At 37.6% G+C, this 21,367-nt stretch overlaps 1 protein-coding gene across 1 annotated transcript in view; it reads left to right on the top strand.

Annotated features, from left to right (window-relative positions):
- Positions 1-21,367, top strand: part of SGK1 (serum/glucocorticoid regulated kinase 1) — a 109,831-nt gene that overhangs the window by 17,065 nt on the left and 71,399 nt on the right. Inside the window, exon 2 of the mRNA XM_037520431.2 lies at positions 20,194-20,409. Coding sequence (XP_037376328.1) covers positions 20,194-20,409 — 216 coding nt within the window. The remainder of the gene's footprint in view (positions 1-20,193; positions 20,410-21,367) is intronic.

Raw genomic sequence — 21,367 nt, 5'->3', positions numbered from 1 at the left:
ATCTTAAAAATGTTGCTAAGGGAACTTATGCATTTTATTGTGTTCATTAAAAACTTGTTCTAGGAAGGGTTGGCCTGAGGCTCCACCAGACTGTCAGAAAGATTCAAGGCTCAAAAAAGTCTAGGGCTCCTGTACTCACTCTCCTTCCTTAGTACGTTCTTGGACTTCCCACATTTGACCTGGCCAACAACCCCTCATCCCTTTAAAGGAGTGTCCTTGAAAGTCCTGTTTCCTGATCCTCTTTCCTGATCCTCAAAGACTGGGAGCTCTCCTACCTGTGTCTTCAGCAGTGAAATCTCCATATGGCACTGACTTCAGTGTGGTAAGATTACCTTCCACACATTTGACTCTAGCACAGACACAAACTCTTTGAAGCCAGTCCAGTGACTTTATCCTTATTTATCCCTATTATATCCACAATGCCCAACACATTGTGAGTGCTCAGTTGTCCTCTCAGTTGTCAACTGATAGTTACTGATCTTCACTCTATTTTATTACTGTGACCCATCTGACCCATAAATGCATACCAGTCTTTACTGAGAGTCTACAGGTCCCAGGGACTGGAAATAGAGCAGAAAATAGTACAGACAGAAATCCCTTCCTTATGTGGTTATATTCTCAAGAAGTGAGCTAGTCAATAAATAATTTTAAACATAAAAATCCCAGTCATAGTGGATAAATACTGGGCAATTTCAGTTACATGAAGCACCTAGAGTAGTCAAACTCATAGAGACAAGAAGCAGAATGGTAGGCCCCAGGGATTGGGAGGGAGACGAAATCGAGGACATACTGAGGTACTATTCAATAGGAATGGTTACACTTTGGGAGGATGAAAATAGTTCTGGAGATGGATGGATGATGGTGGTTGCACAGCATTATGAATGGACTGAATTGTATGGTTAAAGTGGAAAACTTTGTGTTATGTATATTTCCTCACACAAAAGGTAAACCAGGGAAATGTGCTGAAGAAAAATGAAGATGGGAAGTAGGGGTACAAGAGGCTGAGTGGTAGGAGTTTAAAGTGGACCTCGCAGCTACCGGATTTCTTATCTATTTTTGCTCAGGACCTGAACTACCAGCACAACCTTATGTTTAGAAGAAGATCCAGAAAACCTAAATCTTTCCTCTGATTGTCAGTGGGTACAGAAGTAGAGTTTTAATACCGTGCTGCTAAGTTTCTGAGAACCAGATGCCTTTCCATCCCCCCACATCTCCTGGAGAGAGCATGCAGTCAGTGAGTGCAATCCTCAAGAGGATTATTGGCATTTCAAAGTGTTAACTCAACGTATCATTTATCTTTCCTTGTCCACATTTTGGTTTGACATAAGCACTTCTCCGCCCGTGCGTCATCAAAGAATTATGAGACCATTTGAGGAAGCGAGGATGACTAGCTTTTGAAAATCAGATAATTATATCTGATTTATGTCTCCAATGTCGTCATAAATCACCTTAATATCCATGCTTCCTTCAGTTTGATTTTTATACTATTTATTTTTCTTAAATCATAAAAGATAATCAATGTGGATACCAAGTCTAATTGTAATCCTTTAGTAAGTGGTCTGACTTCTGTCCTTTTTGACATTTTAAAGCAAGTTTTTATTAAAGTAAACATTATCAGAATTTGAGGTTTAAAGGTTTCGCATCAAAGCTTATCTACACAGTATCAGAAAAACTGGTTTAAGGTTGAAATGTCTATCCAGTCGAGGCCGCTTTGGCTTTTCAATGTCAATTGAGTCCAGCTGAAAATTTTTTAATGTTAGTTTGACTAAGAAATGCAGATCCTCTAACATTCATATGTGACTCAAATTTAAAGGTCCCACCATTTAGAGACATTAGGACCAGCAAATCCTCATGAAATTGCATAGAAGTTTCAACCTTACATTTTCTTATATGAAGCTTAACATTCCTTTGTAATGTCATCTTAGTTGGAACTATTTAATAAGAGTTTCAAAATTTACGAATCTTAATGAAACATTATTTAGATCCTAAAGACTAAATTGCCGAAGCTTAATTCTTCAAAAGTTAAAAATGTTCTCTCCTTCTTCTCACCTTCTTCTGAGACACTCAGACAAAAAACAAAAACAAATGGCAACAACAACAACAAAAACATGAGGCGTTCAGCTGTGAACATAGCCTGGAAATCAGAGAGTTATCTAACTATGAAGGTGATATGATGGGGAGACTAAGCTGCTGCGACCATGGGGCTGCCATTCAATTTCCCTCGTTTGGTTTATATTTATTTAGTTTGTTTTTACTGTGAAGTATGTATATTTGTATTAATTTATCTATCTATTTTCATTGCTCTACCATTGGCTTACAATCCTACATGGGCTCAGAAGACAGCTTCACCCCTGGATGACTATACACCCATCATGCTCACCACCAAAGGTCTCGCTACCACCCACCACCATCCTGGTGACCCCACTATGCCCTCTTCCCCCAGGGTTGGCTGATTGTTTTTTTTCACCAAATGGGAACCCTTTGATATTTTGGGCATTTTGAAGATGTATTGTTAACTTTCCTAGAAAATGGAATATTTAAGTAACTGCTAAATCAGAATACCTTGACTGAATACCTAATGAACTTCAGTTTTAAAGTCAGTTATATTTAGTGTCAAAATATTTTTAAAGCTATTTCTTTCATTGTTCAAATGCATTTTGGATCCTTTTCATCTTCTCCCCCATTTTTTCCTTATCTGCTTAATTTAATGTTTATAAAATTATTCTTTGTCTAACATGCAACCCATTCCTGGGCTTTGCTTTTATAACAAAATGTATTTGTGTAGAGCACTGAACTCCTTAAAGTTTAATTAAAGGAAAGTAATTTAACTTACCCAAGTCTTACTTTCCTCATCTATAAAGTGGCAAAATTTCTTTCACCTGTCTGAGTGCATGATTTCTGCAAACTGAGTTATGCTCTGACTGTAATTTGTAATAAATGCATGCAACCCCCACCCCAACTTCTATGCCACATGACCCAATTAGTTCTCAAATGAACTCCTTCAAAATTCTCCTAACAAGGTTCTGCACTGCCTGTCTCTCCTTCCTCCAAACCATTCCACATAAAGATTTACTATGCAAGCGATGGGTGTGGAACTGGCTTGCTCCTGGTGCTCATTCAGAAGGTTTCTCTGTTTCCAAAACAAGAGCTTCTATTGCAGCATACTGAAGGAGCAACAGGACAATAGTGTTTTGGAATTTCTTGCCACATCTATGGAAGAAATCTGAAGTTAAGTTTGAATAAGATTGACATTAAAGACTTTGTAGTTACTATGTGTATTTTAACATCTGCTGATATAGCTAAACTGATGTTGATGATTATGAATGATGGTTTACAAGTGATGGGGAAAAATGTGGTTCCTGTTAATGGACATTTTCTAGTGTTAACTTGTTCTTCTTTAAGGATGAGACATAGACCAAGTAAAATTATTGCCAGGATAATAAACAACCCAGAGGGGGGAAAAATCTACTAGAATACCAAGACATGGTTTTTTTGTTTGTTTGTTTCTTTGGTTGTTTTTTTATGGTAAAAAAAAATTATATTTAGAATTAGCCAGCTGGACTCAGATTAGATGATCCCAATTTTGTTGGCAACACCCAACATCAACAGAAGCCAGTCATACATGTACCTTATTTCTTCCATCATTTCTGATCAGGGAATTGACCTTGGCCATGTCAATGTCATAGAGCTTCTTTCATAGTTTCTTTGATCTGGTGTTTTTTTGGCTTTGACATTCACCTTGAACACAAGTGTGTTGTTGTCTGTCCTCTTCATGACTGACTTGGTCAAAAGGAACTTGGGGTTGGCTTAGTGGTCAAGCTTGTTTCTCATGGGGCACTCTTCCAAGGATATTTGGGTTGCTTTTGAAGTCACAGTGTCTTGGGTCCCTGGAATGTGACCTGTGGATCTTCTTTTTCTTGTGACTGTGGACACCTTTCAGCATTGTTTTCTTGGCCTTCAAACCTTTTTCTTTGGCATCAGCTTTGGGAAGGAGACCAGAGTTCCTGGTTCTAATCCTGCATCTGGATGGAAGGAGGGAAGTAAGAAACTAATATTAATTAAGTAAATAAATACTAACTTCACACATTATATTTGGTCTTTGCAAGAGCCATGTTCCTTAAATGATATTTCCATTTGGCAAATAAGTATGTTGAGGCTCAGAGTTTAGTACATGAGTAAGCTTCCAGCAAGTGTTTCAGCCAGAAATCAAATCCCAGCTTGCTAAATTGCAACAATCATGTTCTCTTCACTATAACCAAGGTGTGCCTGTTTTAACTTGAACAAATATTTAACTTAATTAGCCTTCATTTTCTCCCATATAAGAATGGTCCAATGGATCCCTTGGGTCCTGTTAACCTCTGACTTTCTAGGCTGGGTCAGATATTTTCTCTTACAGATTAGTTTTCGGTCGATTTGATCTAAAGACATCCCAAGAGACTGCCTGTCTGAATGCATCTTCCTTACCATTTTATCCATGAGAGAAAATCCTGGGCCATGAAGCTTGGAGAGAATTCCATACCTTCTGACTTCCTACCCACATCAAGAGATGGCTTTATGCAGTGGTGCAAAAAGGGATGTCAAGACCAAACACTAAAGGAGCAGTGCTCTCCAGCGTGAATATTCTGTCACTTAGCATGAATTGTGTTACTTCCCTTCTGGTGATCGCTGGATGAGACAGAGCGGGGCAGAGAGGTGCTTTCAACCCTGTTTATCCCTATCAACACCCCATATAATCCACACTGCTAGTACCCACCATTGGTTTCCTGTACACATGGCCTTAGCCCTCTTCCAGGATGGATCTCCTAAAGTGGACTACAGGGCACTATTGTGGGCAGGTTCGGGGTCAGAGCTTGGGTCCCGACTTGGGGTAGAAGCAGATGACGTGGCTGGGTACTGTAACAGACATCTACGTGGCATTCCAGGACAAATCTGAAGCTCGCAGTTTTTTCCAGGGCCAAGCTACATGACCCAGTTCAAGTTGCTGAAATAAGGCTATTAAAATCTCCAAGTCATTGAGAGGAATGCAAGACATCCATGAAAACTGACTGACGAAACTGAAGTGATTATTTTATCATCATTGTAAGATAAGCATTATCTTGTATAAAATTCTGAAATAAGTTCTGAAAACCTTGGTTCATTAGTAAATTAATGTCAATTGAACTTTGAATTACAAAAGAATTAACTTTTTTTCCAGTCAAGAACTAAATTTTTTTCACAACATGACAACTCTGGAAATTAAGTGTTTGTTAAAAATTTTTTTTCAGTTCCAGGAAAGTAGAAGAGAGATCTATGGAGATTTTAAGAGTGGGAAAATAATGAAAAATATATCCAGGTCTAAGGTTTATTACTTTTCATCAGATCAATACCAAATAATACATTTCACTTTTAGAAATTCATTTTTAAAATATTTCTGCCTACAACCTACGAAATGAATATAATTGTATATAATTTAATGAAATAAAAGCAGGCAGATTATGTTGATTAGTACCAGAACACATGTAAAATCCTTCAAGGTAACTAGACATAGGCACATAACAGACATAATTTCCCCCTAAGAACTAATGATGAGAGTTAAAGGATGAGTCGTTGCAAATGAGGGAATCCATTATACTCACCTCCAGTGGCAAGGGATTATTATTATATTGTAATTATATTTTATGTTGGCTCCATATTTCATCCAAAGTTGCTGAAGAGTAGAAAAAAGTAATTACAGCAAGAAGTCCCATGAAGGCTACATAGGAGAAGGTAACACTCCGGGAGCAAACCTCCACAGGTAAGCGCTTGTGTGTTGGCCCAGAGTTGAGTGCACAAGGAACAAAGATTCACTCACTAGTTTTCAGAGATGCACACAGTTGCTTTAGGCATTGCAACAACCTAACACCGTTTCTGTATTTCAAAGGTAGTCTTTTTTAAAATTCAGTTATCTATTTTATGTTTATCTAGGATGGAATTTGCTTTTCTGACTTAAATCTCACAGAAAAATTTGTGGAAACTTTGCATCACTAAAGTCATTTGGCTGAGAGAAGCTGCCTAGTTTAGTAAGAAAAACACTGGCTGCAAGTTTGTAAACTTGCAAACCTCATCCAAGACCTGCCCTGTGGTAGAATGGTTGGGTGACTTCAGAAAAGCATCAGCTTTATCTTTTACAAAAAAAAAAAGAGAACCATATGAGCAGGTTTACTCAGTGAATGAACATGCATCTAGGAGCTCTGGGATGAATACAACAGCCCACAAATTAGAAGTCATGTTTATATGAACCACAGCGAGGCTCTGAGAAGAATAGCTATAAAAGCTCGTAGAATTTGAAACAGCTTTCAAAGAACTACAAAAAAGGGGCTCATTTAATGCCTAGAATCAAAATATACATTATTTTGGCACTTCATGGAGTGAATGATTAGTTAGATTTCCACTTTGATGTGCCCCTGAAAGGCAGCTGGTTTCTTTAAAATAGTTTTTGGTGTATGGGAAGCTCAAATGTACCTTAGCTGTTTAAATACTGGAAAACTGTTGCCGTGGCCTTCTTAAGTTTTTCATCTTTATCTTTCTTGTTTGATCTCTGTGTCAGAGTTCTCTAGAAAAACAGCATATGTGGAGATAGATAGATATATAATATGAAGAGGGTATTTCAATGAATTGACTCATAGGTTGTGGGAATAGCAAATCTGAAATGCATAGAGCATGCAGGAAGTTTGATACTGTAATCATGAGTCAGAATTTCTTCTCAGAGAAACCCTATTCTTGTTCTTAAGATCTTTCAACTGATTAGAAAATGTCCATCCAAATTATCAAAAATTAACTTTTAGTTAAAAGCAATTAATTGTAGCTATTTATCACATATACTACATCCCTTCATAGCAATATAACGCCTAGATGGAATGAGAGTTTAGCCAAGTTGAGACCTATAACTGACCAGCACAATTTCCTTACCCATTCTACCTGCTCTTGTCTGAGTGTTCCCTAGTTTGTCAAGATGTCTATTAAAACCAGAAGAACAAATTGAAAACCAATACTCCAGACTTGATTTTATCAGGCAGCGATCAGTTTATCACCTCCCTTTTTCTAGCCTTAGTGTTTCTACTGATATAACCTAATTCAAATATTCCAGAGATGGATGAGACTATTCCCTTAAAACTTAGAATTAACTAAAATCCTTGAGATATTTTCTACTTGGACTGCTTTTAAGATAGTTTCTCTCATTCTACAATTAGGGGTTAAAAAATTAGTTGACCTGTCATAGCTTAGCTGTAAAAACACTCAAGTACCTAGTTAAACTTAATTAGTATGTTAGTGACTTTCATAGTACAAATTATATTGGGGTTATAGAATGTTAGAATTGAACAAGATCATAAACAACTTGACTTCCCTTTACCCATACTTGCCAAGTGTCTGAACTTTCTCTGAATTAACTCTCATGACTTCCTGCCTCTTCTGGTAGCCTGTTTCATCTTTGGAAAACTAACTGTGAATAAACAGAAAATTAATTACCCTTACATATGTATATTCATTTTACCTACTTACAGAGGGCACACATGCCTTCCTCTTAACCACTATCTTCTTGTCTTCTAACCTTCAACACTTCTTAGATATGATCATTACCTCTTAATGAATGGGAAAAAAAACACTCAAAGTTTAAGTTAGTTACTCCAAATCATGCATCTGATAAGTGGTAAAAACAATGCTGAAATCACAAATTTTAATACTACTAATATATAGAGAAAAATACCAAAATGGACAAAAGTTAAAACTATGAGTGTGTAGGTCAATGAAGAAGTTGGATAACGACCTTTACATATGTGATTAGGGTCTAGATTTGAGGAAGCTGGAGCAGAAAATGAGGCTAAAAGATTAGGTCTACTATTTCATTCAGATCCCACAGAGTGACAGGTCCAGTATTAACATCTAGCACAACAAATATTTGAGTTTGGTCCACTCAAGTCACTACTTAGGGTAACAAGTGACCCAAAGATGTCCAAAGTGAAATCTTTATCCATAAAGAATATACACTCTAGTAAGGGACACAAATTAAGAAGATAATTTCCTCATAAAGCATCTATCCATTCTTTTACCGGTCTATTAATTCAATAAATATTAGGAATGTCTATGTGCCTTCAAAACAGTTATGAGTAAGACAAAGGTAACAAAATGGTAAAAGGAAGTTTATTCTACAGGGTAGAGACATGCTTTTCTACAGAGAAAAACCATTTGAACGATGAATGCTTCTGGAATAAACTTCATCCAAGAAAGGAAAATGATTAAGAGTAACATTGAGGATTCATAATAAAATGAACCAACTCCTCCTACCACCCCAAATTCTCATGCTGGTATTCTGTGTTTCTAGAGAAAATGACTAAGTAGGCAGCAGCTATGACTAGATCAATAGTTTTTCAAGTTAATAAGAGAAAATATTATAGCCTAATATAATCAGAGAGGCAAAAACTATTACCTATGGATGGAAAGCTGAGAAGCACAAGGAGATTAAATTGTAACTGAATCACTGGCCACTCCCCAGTCAAATAAATGTCAAAATCATATAATTGTTGTGGAAATCTTTGGACCAAACACATGAAAGATATTTAGCACCATCTGAAGTCTTGTACAACCTTCAGAAAAAAGGAGAAGCTACAGTGATGGCAAAGAAATTAGTTTTACAACCTGAACCCTCAGGGGAGTTCTATTTCATATATGTGTTATGAGTTATTTTCTTCTCGCTCTTCTAGCATGACATTATGCCAAAAAAAAAAAAAAAAGCTTTTATATTTCCTGTAATCTCTGGAGGAGACTATGCCTCATGGTAATGGTCCATGAAAATAAATTCTAGCTGGAATCTTCAACGAGCGCATAATCACAGCGCAACATGACGAATTCACATAGACGTCTGAAGTAAAATGGAAGTTCAAGGAGAAGGACATTCATGAGGCTGTAATGAGCTTTGTAAAGATGTTTTTAGAGCCAAGTTTTCAAGTCTGGGTAAAATTTGACCAAGCAATACTGAGATGAAATGAGTACTCATAGAAACCCCTATTCAGGACCCATGAGCAACCAAGGGTCACAAAGAGTAGGATTTGTCATTAATAGATTAAATAACCTATTTTGGCTGGTGTAAGGTACAAAGATAAGTAAGCAATGGGAACAGCACCATAAATTGTGCTAGAGCCAGAGCATGGAGAGAATCTAAGTAAAATGCTAAATAAAGTGACTTGATCCTTATTCTGTACACACTGAAATGTTATTGAAAGTACTAAGCAAGGAAGAAGTATAATCAAACTACACTTTGGGAAACAGCAAAATGTAGGGTGGATTGGAAGGAGGCACAGGAAGGAAGGGAATGAATAGGAAGGTTGTGGTGATGGTACTCAATCACCACTTGCCCTGTGACTCAGGTTTCTAAAGAATGTTCCTGATGCAACTGAGAAGAGAAACTGTAGCACTCAGCACACTGCCTGCTAAGCATAGTCCTTCATTCTATCCACATTATTTCTTTAGTATTCAGTTCACTAGAGCCAGGCCTGAAGTTCAAATCTCTTGTTTTCACTAATAATCTAGATTTTTGTATTTTGTTTGTTTGTTTGTTTTGGTGGATTTATTAGCCAAGGTATCCACAAAAAATCTGTTCCAGAAAATTTAGAAAATGCTTCCCTATTTTTTTAGATTAGTTTCCTTTATATTCAGTACATTTGCACTGTATTTGTCTATGAAATATAAGTGTTTATTTTATTTAACCCTGGACATGGACAAACTTCTTTACATCCTTTATTAAGCTGGCACAGGGTAGAGTGTGTGGGAACAGCTGGATGAAGAAAGATGAGTCTTGGTCATCATCAATTTAGGATATAAACAAAGAATACACGATTTAGAACTGGAAGAGCAATTTGAGTAGAAGCAATTTGACAGCATATGTAGCCATGTGCAATCTATGTCATGCAGTCTGCTCCGTCATTTCAACAAAAAAGCTTCAATTCCATCTCCTTTTTCCCTAAATCTGTACTGATGTTCAGTTGGTCCTGAATGATTACCTTTTTTTTAATGTGTTTTTTAAAGATTTATTTATTTATTTATATAAGAACCAGGTACAGGCCAGATGCACAGGAGGGTGAGAGGATTCACCAGACACAGAGTGGGGAATAGAACAGGCAGACTGACGAAATACACTGCTGAGGTGAGCAGTAAGACAGAAGAGGTCTGCCGCGCCATGTGGGACCCTCGCCGGCTGGCCGGGATCGAACCCACACTGCAGAGGCTGCGGACAGCTTCACAGCACAGCGCTCAACCACCTGAGCCACCAGGAGAGGCCCCTGAATGATTTCTATAACATTAATACATAATCACTGTCCAGAATCCTCTGAATACCCCCTACCCCCATTCAACCAGCTATTCCTGCCTGTCCAAAGAACTGCTCAGACACTCTCTGCAATCCAGCAAGCTAAGAGTGAAACTTGGCTTTCAGAAACCTAATGGACCCTGCCTGGGTCCAACAGTCAACATCTGTGCTCTGTGGTTTGGGAAATATTTCAAATTATTACACCTGCCTAAAGCAACTTTCCTTTCCAGTGTAACTTCGTTCCTTGCATCTAACCCCACCGTGGTCCACATTTACCATGCATACTTTTTCTGAAATCTGGGTGTGAAGTGTTTCTGCCTCTCACTTTTACTTTTAACTGGACTGTTACTTCAGGCTTTTCCACAGGACAACAGATGGGAGGCTGGTATTTCTTTATGGTACTTCCATAGAGCTTGCAATTTAGAAAGGACTCTTAACCTCCCAGCTTCAGTATGAAAACTGATCTCAGAGGAGTCTGGTTGTCTCTGTCTGGGTCACATGACAATCTTTGGACCACTCTCCTTAGCCAGAGACATTGGATTTTGCAATTTTCTTTGCCTGAATCATATTCCTGCCCTATTCAGGTATCCCTTGACAAGTCCCCAAATCACAGTATTTGAGATGAGTAGTTCATAAATGAGAAATTGAAGTTGGAGGTGGGAGTGGGTATGCTTTTCCCATTAAAAGAAGCAAAGGGTGCCAAGATGAGAAAAACAATGAACGTACCCAGCTCTAAGTTTCTATGCAAAATTGAAGGTTTATATTTTTCCTTACAAGAGTGTGGTCTAGTGTAATCATCTGATGATTACAAATTTGTATATAAACTCAGTACCTGACTTAAGTGTTGATTTTGTAATAAAAGATTACACAGGTGATGACCACACATTTCTATGAACCATCTTTTCATGAAAATGTTATATATGAAGCTCTCTCCAAACAGATGAAGGATTTATTATTTCCTTTGGGGCATTCATGAGCATCGTATTAATGTGGGCATCAGATGCATATTTCTGGATTATGGACTGCATTTCCATTTCTTTTTTCCTTGAGCAAGTCAGCTCGTGCTACTCAGTATTGATATCAGTATTGATATCCATTGTCAGGTGACACCACTTCTGGGGGGGTGGTATAACCGTGGATGATGCTGCCAGGTCTGTTTTTGATTCTGACCTTTCAATTTGAATATTTTGGTTTGCATATCACAACAATGTGTGGGTCCAAAAAATGCTTTTTTTTTCCTTCTCCACTTACATAGACTCATATTAAAAGTCACTTCCCTCTGTTTCAATTATCCTGAGGTCAATATGTTTTCCAATTTAATTTCTAGAAGGTCTTTGAACACCTGCAATTCCTTCTCAGTCCCATCTCCACATTTCCAGAACCCCACACAATTCCTAGACCTGGTAGATATTTAGTAAATATTTATTTATTAGCTTTGACTTCTTGTTTTCAGGCAATAACCATACCATACCAGTTTCCTTATAAAACATGAAATAAAAAAATAGAATATCAAAACCAAAACCTTTACCAACATAGTACAGACATTATTTGGAGGAAAACTGGTTTTACATAAAGTTGAAACTGTACTGTACAGCTTCTTTTATAAGGGGACTCAGTGAAGGAACAGCGACATCAAGGAGTAGTAATAAGGCTCCACTTGGGTGTTAATCATCTTCCCTTTCATTTAGCACTTTCAATTAATTAAGTAATGTACACAGTTTGAAGAGACACTTTCATTCAGTCCTTATCATTGCAATTTAAAAGGATTTTCTAACGACTACCCTTAAGACCATAAGATTATATCAAAAACCTAGTGGGTTTTTTTTTTTTTTCAGTTTATCTAATGGAGGAAATAGAAAGTTATGGAAGAATGTGATTGATCATTTGTTCATTCAACAAACCTGTGCTGAGTGTCACATTGTAGAAGAATGGGGGATCCAAATCATATTAACAGAACACCTTTGAATAAATAGCCTTGAATCTGTGACATGTCTTGAGGAACTGCAAGGATTACCAGCCTTTCATTTTACAGATAAGGTCAGTGAGGTTCAACTGAGTTAACTGATTTACTGTAGGTAGTTGCAAAACTAAAACTAGAATCCAATTCTCTTAATCCATCTCATTATTCATCCTGTAGAAAATTACTTTTATATCTTAAATCTTTTTGTTGTTATTCAGTCAATTATTTGGAAATCCAAATCTCTTGTAAACTGACTGCTTACCTCAAAATAACATAAAAGCAATATTATGCTCACAGTTTCATAACCTTTTATGTAAAAGGTTAACTCTTCCTTTAACCATCAAAAAAATCCATGAATTTATAATATACTAAAATTATTATAGAATTTAACAGCTATATAAATAATAAACTTTTGACAGTATGTGAGATTTGGGGGTGGGGGAGAATGGAAGAAGGGAAGGAGATAGTCTTTGAAGAACAATAATGTAGGGCTCCCACTGGGATGCAGAAAGGCACTCTACCATGCATGGGAATAACCTCCTCCTCGGGCCACCTCCTGGTCTGCTCAGTTACCTACTCATCCTACCCACTCCGACCTCCAAGGTCTCCCTCATTTCATATTCCATTACAACTCTCCCTGACTTTCATCTGGGTCGCACAGAGTTTAGGAAAAAAAAAAAAACAACTTAAAAAATCTTAAAAGTTACTGATAGTCTTCATTTTTAAAAAATTCTCCTGGGGCTATTCAGGCTTGGATAAAGCATGGCAAAGATGGGCTTTCTTGAGCCTAGTGCCATATTACTTGCATCATTTAGTCCTCACAAAACCCTGATCGGGTATTATCTTTACCTCATGAGTGCTGAAACTGAGCTCTGGAAAGGTTCAGTCAGTTGTCCAAAGGTGCTGCTAGACTTTTCAGACAGGTGGTATTCTAGGGCTCATAATTTTAACCGCTGGCTACATTATACTTTTACTGTGCTGTGATAAATGCAGGCTGTGAGTCAGTCTCTAACATACAAGGACCTCACGTAAGGGTCATTCAAACAATTACATTTCTTTGTATCCCCACCACCCAGCATGGTGTCAGATAGAGAGTTGTTGAACTTTTATTGAACACTTTAAATGCTGCATAGTTTGCTGCCAGGTAATAACAACAGTGTCCATTGGAAGTAGCAATGAGGTTTATTGATATCTTGGTTAAAACTTGTTTCCATAGAGTTAAACTCTTTTTGGCATGTTCTTCACCTTAGAAACAGTAATTTTTTTTTAAAGATTTATTTATTTTTATACAAGATCTGGGGTACAGGCCAGAGGCGCGGGAGGGTGAGAGGATTCACCAGAGACAGAGCAGGGAGCAGAACAGGCAGACTGACTGAAATACACAGTTGAGGGGAGTAGCTAGTGAGACAGGAGAGGTCTGCCGCGCCATGTTGGATTCTCCCCGTCCGGCCGGGATCGAATCCACACTGCAGAGGCTGCGGACAGTTTCACAGTGCAGCGCTCAACCCACTGCGCTACCGGGGAGGCCCCAGACACAGTAAATATTAATGATCCATAAATATTGTCTGATGAATAAATTTCAATGGTTTGGGCAGTGAGGAATTGGAGGTCCTTTTTTTTTTTTTAATGAAACTTAACTAAGAAAAGAGTTGGGTTGTTATGTGAGAGGATGACTGGAAAAAAGGAAGTTTGTGGGTGAAAAGAAGGTGTTATGTTTTTAATTGGTTTGCTAGTTTTTTAGAGATGATGCAAGAATATGTTGAATATGCTAAGTGTAGCCAAAGAGAAGTTAAAGACCCTCAGGGTGAATGTGGGAGGGGTGGTTCTTGGAGGAGAAGGGGAAGTTTCCAAAGTGTTGTGTGTGGATAGGTGGGCAACATTTTCCTCCAGAGAACAGTCCAGAATGGCTATTTCTTTTGAGTCTTATTTTTCAATTCCAAAAGCAAGTAACACACTGTCCCTTAGCGATGTTACCTGAAATAATTATCTAATTTCTCCTTTTTTCTTTTTTCAAAATTTTCTAAGTGCATGAAATGTAAATTCAAACTAAAAGGATCAGTCCCATAACTTAAAGAACTGAGAAAAATTTACCTCCATTTCAAAAGAAAGAGAAAGTACTTTTCAAAAGAAAAGTTCAGAATTCCTGAACTTTTTCTATTAAAAATGTGGTGGGGGTAGATGCTATCATGGAGAGAGGGAAGAAGGGAATTTGGTACTTCTGGATCTGAAAGTATAGGGCTAGGGTGTTTGGTGTTTCATACTAATAACAACATGATGGATGGAAGGGAGAAGCTGGCGTCTGGATGAGGAGATGGAACTAGGGGTGCCCTCCTCTGTGAGCAGCAACATAGATAATAAAGCAAATAGAGATGTACTCTCTTTCTTTGCCAGCTTTTCCGCCTAATTCTCCAGCCACCACACCCACTCCCAGGCTAGTACTAGGGAAACACAGGTTTGACCCTGAGGGTCTAGAATAGGATTCAAGTAACCTGGTCAATGCTGAGAGGAAAGGACAAGGAAATCCAAAGGCATTAGCATGAAAGAATCTGGAATTCCAAAAGCCATTTAGTCTTTTTGAGTGCCTGTTCCAGATAGGTATTGTGTTAAGAGAAATAGTTACAGAGAGAATATTTATTGTCCTGATAGAGGTGGTAGCAAAGCATGTTAAAATCTGTAAATGAATGAGCAAGAAATCATCAAGCAATTCTTATTTTTTATTGCCTACTCTTTATAAGACTCCATGCTAGCCTCTGGGGAATTAAAAAAAAAAAAATGCCAGAGTAACTGTCCTCATCTTTTTGGTTCAGTTAGAAAGATGACATTGGCATCACAACAGTGAATTTAAAAGTCCCATGATATAAGCAATAAACTCTACAGATGTTCAGAGAGCAGAAAGCTATGAGATTACTGGCATAGAGGGGGTGAAGAATTCAGATGAATATCACTGACCTTGATTATGACACTGTTAACATTTTACCAGCGTTGCCGTGAAGTAGTCCCAGGCACCAATGTAAGAATTTGTTTCCAGAAACCTTCCCCTGAAATCCACTAATGTCCTAAAGTGTCTTTGAGCAGTCTCTAGAAAAGGAGTAGCTATGGAGTTCCTTTGTAATAATCAATTGAATTACCCAAATAATTTCTCTAGGAAACTTGCTTGCCGATATCCAAATTGAAAGCTACTGTGGCATCATAGAAATAAAATTAATTTTCTCTATTAAAAAGATAACCTTTTGGAAATTACAAAAATTGTATCCAACATCAAATTCACTTGGATTTTAAGGAAAAGACAGCTCTCCACTCTCAAAAAAACAAAAAGAATGATGAGACGAGCTGGCACTGCTTTAGGAGTTCCCCAAGAAGTACCTGAACACTACAATTTTTCTGCATCATTTGATATCATTATCAGCTAGACCACTTTAAATTAAGAATAATATCTGTTTGCCATTACATAATAGGAAAAAAACCACAAGTGGAAAATCCCTAGAAACTGGCCAATCTCCTTAATCACATCTGGTGATTTTCTAGTCTGAAGGATTATTGCTTTTGGGTTTGCTTTTTTTTATTTCCCCAAGAAGAGGAATTAATAAAATGAGGGCACACTGGGTTTTGCAAGGAAACTGGATTACTATTTTGCATACAGACTGTTAAGCAAGAGTAACTGTATGGTTGAAAGAAGGGCCTTTTCTTTCTCCAGCCGATGTCTTGAGAGGAGATTGTTTCTGAAAATGGAACAATTTGGAAAACAGGCTCCTATAAACCCCAAGTGAGAGAATTTTTTATTTGTTCAGTTAAGGAGATGTCTCGCCCGGTCTATGTTGGTCTATGTTCGTTTACAATGCTCTCCACAAGCAGTTGTGTAGCTCTGAACAACACCGCGGCCCAGGTGGCCAAGCAGCCAGGGCCGGGGCTTGTATCCGGGCATTCATTTTTCTCACACACACAGCTGCTACAGCTTTTCCAGAGCCATTGTGACTGGTCTCTGAGGAGCTCCTGAAGCCGCTCACAGTCAGCTACTCCCTCCCGCAGAGCAATTCAGCGCCTGAAGGAACACAATAGGCCAGTTGTAGCTTGAACTCCCTCAAGGGCAAAGGGAGGGCTTCTATCCACTCAGCAGTTTTGGAGGGCACCTTGCCTGGACTCAAAGGCCGGAAGGAGAGCCCGGTGCATTCACTCACGGCCCAGCACACTCTCAAGATCAAGTAAACATCATAAACCATGTCATTAATCGGGCCTATAAAAAAAAAACACTTGGGAGGCTACTATACCAGTGAAATATGTAAAGAAATAGCGAAGAAGAGACATAGTGAAGCCAGTATGAGGAGATTAGGTATGCCAAAGGAGATTAGGTATTTTAAAACAAAGCATGCAATTATTGCCAGCAACTGTCCTGTTACAAAATGTTTAACTATATCTATTTGTATAAGTACACCTTCCTCCCTGATGCTTCTGGAGACATAGAGTATTTCAAAATTTCACTTGCCACATCCTCTGCTGAAAGGGGGAATATCAAATTCCTGTGTTCATAAAGCTCAGAAAGGATTAATTTGAACTCAGGACTCTAATGAAATGCCAACCCCACCCACACCTTGACCCCCAGTGGAATGTGTTAAGTCACAAAGCACATACCCCTTCTTAGAAGACTTGAGTAAATCATCTTTCAATGTGTTTGAGCCCTTCAGCTTTCCCCTTACAGATTAAGTGCATTTGTTTATTTTATTGAATAATTTTTTTAAATAAAATTATTCCTTTCGCCGTAACTCAAAGAGGGCAGGTCTTTGGACGTCTAGCTTACTGACAACTATATTCTCAGTGTAATACATAACTGGTCTTGACTGATGAATAATAACTGCATGAATGAAAGTTAAAATATTGAAAGCCACTAGATTATATTTTTAAACTTTAGTAGCTCTCCAATCATTTCATTTCTACTTCATAGAATTCTACTTCAAAGCTATTCTACTTGATAGAATAACTTCAAAGTTTACATTGGGACCCCTGAAGATAGGGTATGTTTCACTAGACTTTGTGTGTTTGTGTTGGCGGACATTGTTTGTTTGTTTACTTGGGTTTTTGGTTTGTTTTGTTTTTAATTTGAATTTAAGTGTCCTTGAACAAGCACAAGACCCCAGTTTGCCACACTACCCACCATTCTCTATTTGTGTATCCTGGTCATGAGACTTTATACATTTCCTATTCCTGGCCCTGAAAGCATTGCATTTGCCAGTAGAAACTAGATCAATGTTTTGCTGAAACCAATAGATACAGATTTTACCACACAATAGTTTTCAGTGTGATTTTGGGCAAATTACTAAGGTCTTTGGGTCTCTTCCAACTCTGAAATTCTATAAAAACATCTATTGGTTGTGTTTGGACTTATGACAGACTTTGCTCAAGGTCATCTGAACTATTTCATAGTTTTTAGCTGAATATCAAATGAAATGACAATTCCTTACGTGATTCTTGATCCCTACGATTGTTAATAGTCAACAGATCATTTAACTTTATAGATCATTTATATACTTTGACATAAAATATAATCTCTGTAAACTTTTGTCCTTTGATAATAGCCGTTGGTTTTTCTATAACCTAAAGAAAGATTAGATTTAATCACATGGACATTTTTCCATTATAAATTTAATAATTGTAAGATGATATTGCATAAAATTTATTCTAAATATACTGGCTCATAAATACAAGATTTACATTTCACTATACCAAGATTCTCAATCAGTCAGGCCATGCAAATTCATTTGAAGATAAGTCTGTTCAAAAGTCTATTCATAGTAATCCCAAAGTTAAATCAACCTGGCAAAAGAGACATTGAAAGTAAGCCAGAATAAAAGATTGACCTTAAAATGCAAGGATGGAAAATAATCAGAAATGATTACCAAACTTCAAGTTCCAAATCCTCTGAATAAGAATAATAAAAAACATTTTCCATCTCTAGTGAAATTTAATACTTTTTAGATTGATCAAAAACACATTTGGTATGAACATTAGGAAGAGAGACTGTATTGTAGTCTCAAGCTTTTAGAGTTTCATTTAGATTTTCATTAATGAATCAAATAAACACTTTGAATATACCTACTAATGTTTATGGGGCCCTATAGCACAAGAAATACTGATGGAAATCTCCCAAATATTCACATTAGGATAATAAACTAAAAAGATATTTTTAAAAGATTCTTATAAAGAAATTACTCTTTAAAAAAATTAAAAAGACATTGTAAAAGAGGAAAAAATAAAACACTCATATTCCTAACACTAAATACAACAGTTTCTATTTTGCCTGTTGCTTTCTTTTTTTCATCTATAGATAGTACATATATTTTTACATTTGTAATTACAGTGATTGAACAATTCTTCATTTGGCTTTTCTTCATGTAATTATATTCTGAACATTTTCCATATTGTCACAGACATTTCACAATATTTATTTTTAGTGATGGCATAATATTCCATCAAATTGCTTAAACATTCTTTTACTATTGCAATTTTACTTTATTCTTAGCATATTTTTAAAAAAAATTAATTGTAGCATTACTCATTAAAATTCAGTACTGTGATTTTATTTCTTAGTCCTTTTGGTATTATGCTAATTTCACTAATTGGTTAACTATAAAAGGGTCCTTAGGAGTTCTGACGAGCATGGAAAAGACATACAAAATCAAAATAAATTTTAAACATTCGATGACCATGAGTCCTACATCACTCCCACGCTTGTTAAATCTGCCTGCTTGTGAAGGAGTAGGCTCTGGATTCAATATGTCTGGATTCTGTCCTTGCTCGAAGCCAAAATTGTGTGTCAGGGACATTAACTTCATCTTTCTTTGCCTATTTTCTCACCATCAAAATGGAATTAATCATAGTGCCCATCTTGTAAGGCTGTTCTAAGGATTAAACAAGATAACACATGTCAGATACTTAGGATACTGCCATTCTAATGTAAAGAGCTATATAAATATCACTTCTAATATAAAATATTAATATATGTTAATATTTTCTAATATAAAATACAAAAATAGCTTTATATTTTTTCTGTACCTTACAGGAAAATCGTAATCAAGCAAGATGAATGGTGAATTTTAGAACTTTACAAACTTGATGTATTTCTCAGCAAGAAGCAACTTCTATTACAATTGAGTTTTTGTAATAGTGAAACATACTAATTCATTTAGCAACAATTAGATCCTAAATTATGGGGTTAGTATTTTCTCTAATTAGAATAACTAGCAATCCACATTAGACATTTGTGAACTAGCAATGTCTCAGGATAATCATTTAGTAGGAGTAAAAGTAAAATAGTCACCATCTACTGAACACTATGTACCAGGTAAAACACTTGAACACTGAAAAACAATGTAAAGTCTTCACAACAATCTGGGAAGAAATATTATTACCGCAGTCTTATCCATGGGGAGACAGACTCAGCAAGACAAAATGGACAGTCAAAAGTACCCAGTCCTGGAAAGTGAGTGGTCAGCATTTGGGTTATATTAAGACTTGAAAGATAGAGCAGTTATAAGACTAAATTCTCTTTTCATGATTTCCATCCACCAAATTTCCCACTGAAGTTTACCTATTAAACGCCAAAAGAGGGGCCTCCCTGGTGGTGCAAGGAGTCATGCATCAGCACTATGAAGCAATCTGCAGCCACTGAAGGATGAGCTCCATCGCCGGCCAGGGAGCTAACCCACATGGCACAGTTGACTCTCCTGTCTCCCCGCTTCTTCCCTCAGCAGTTTATTTCAGTAGATCCACCTGTTCTGCTCCCTACTCTGTCTCTGGTGAATCCCCTCACAACCCACCCCCACTCTGGCCTACACCCCAGCTCTTGTATGCATAAATAAATCTTTAAAAAAAAATCAAAAGAGGTCAAATTGTTTTTTTTTTCTCTTTTGCATCTTGTATATAGGTACGAAGATGGATCAAGAGCCCAATGGTCAGTGTGGACAAGCATCAGAGTCCCAGCCTGAAGTACGGGGGCCCCTCTGTGGCTCACATCCCCCCAGGGGAGCCCGACTTTCAGCCTTCCTTGTGTCAGCTGTGCCTGGGAGATCACACTTTCCAAAGAGGAGCTCTCCCTCAGGAGAAGGAGTCCTGTTCATGGGAAACTCAATCTGGGTGTGAAGTAAGTTCATTTTTGCTGTTGATCCAATCTTCTGAAAGACTGTGAGGCCCTGGCATATTTGCCTGTTTGTATTTGTGCCATAGTATGACAAAAGAAATGTTTGTTTGTTTTTTTAAAAGATTTATTTATTTGTTTATACAAGCACTGAGTACAGTCAGAAGCACGGGAGGGTTAGAGAATTCACAGAGCCAGAGCGGGGAGCAGAGCAGGCAGAAGGACCGAAGCACACTGCTGAGGGGAGCAGCGGGCGGCAGGAGAGGTCTGCGCGCCATGTGGGACCCTCCTCCGGTGGCCGGGGAGCAGCCAGGGATCGAACTGGTGCCGCAGAGGCTGCGGGCAGCTTCGCAACCCAGCACTCAATTTTTTTTTTAAAATAATAAATTTTATTTTTATATTCCCCATACAATTGCAAACCCCCCATTCTGACCCCAATCCCTCCCCTCCCAACCCCCATCCCCCAAAAAGTGTCTCTGGTTCATAGTTTTTTGTTGATTTTGATTTTCACTTTCTTATAGTTATTCATTTTCCTGGTCCCTTATTTAAGTTTTCTAGATTCCTGCTATGAGTGAGACCATCAGGTATTTTTCTTTTTCTTTCTGGCTTATTTCGCTGAGCATGATCCCTTCCAGCGCCATCCATGTTGCTGCAAATTGCATGTGTTTATCTTTTTTGAATGCTGAGTAATATTCCATGGTGTATATGTACCACATCTTCTTGATCCAGTCATCTATTTTTGGGCATTTGGGTTGTTTCCAAAGCTTAGCTATTGTAAACAGTGCTGCTATAAACATAGGGGTGCAGGTGTTCTTTGGAATGGATGTTTCTGTGTCCTTTGGGTAAATACCTAGGAGTGGAATTGCTGGATCATATGGAAGCTCTATGTTTAGTAGGTCCAGAAATCTCCACACAGCTCTCCATAGTGGTTGGACCAGTTTGCACTCCCACCAGCAGCAGCACT

Source organism: Talpa occidentalis, unplaced genomic scaffold (assembly GCF_014898055.3).
Source record: "Talpa occidentalis isolate TD23 unplaced genomic scaffold, MPIMG_talOcc4v2.1 talOcc4.2, whole genome shotgun sequence".
In the NCBI taxonomy this organism is placed as follows: Eukaryota; Metazoa; Chordata; class Mammalia; order Eulipotyphla; family Talpidae; genus Talpa; species Talpa occidentalis.
The sequence above is the reverse complement of the archived record's forward strand: the minus strand, read 5'-3'. Positions and strand labels throughout refer to the sequence as shown.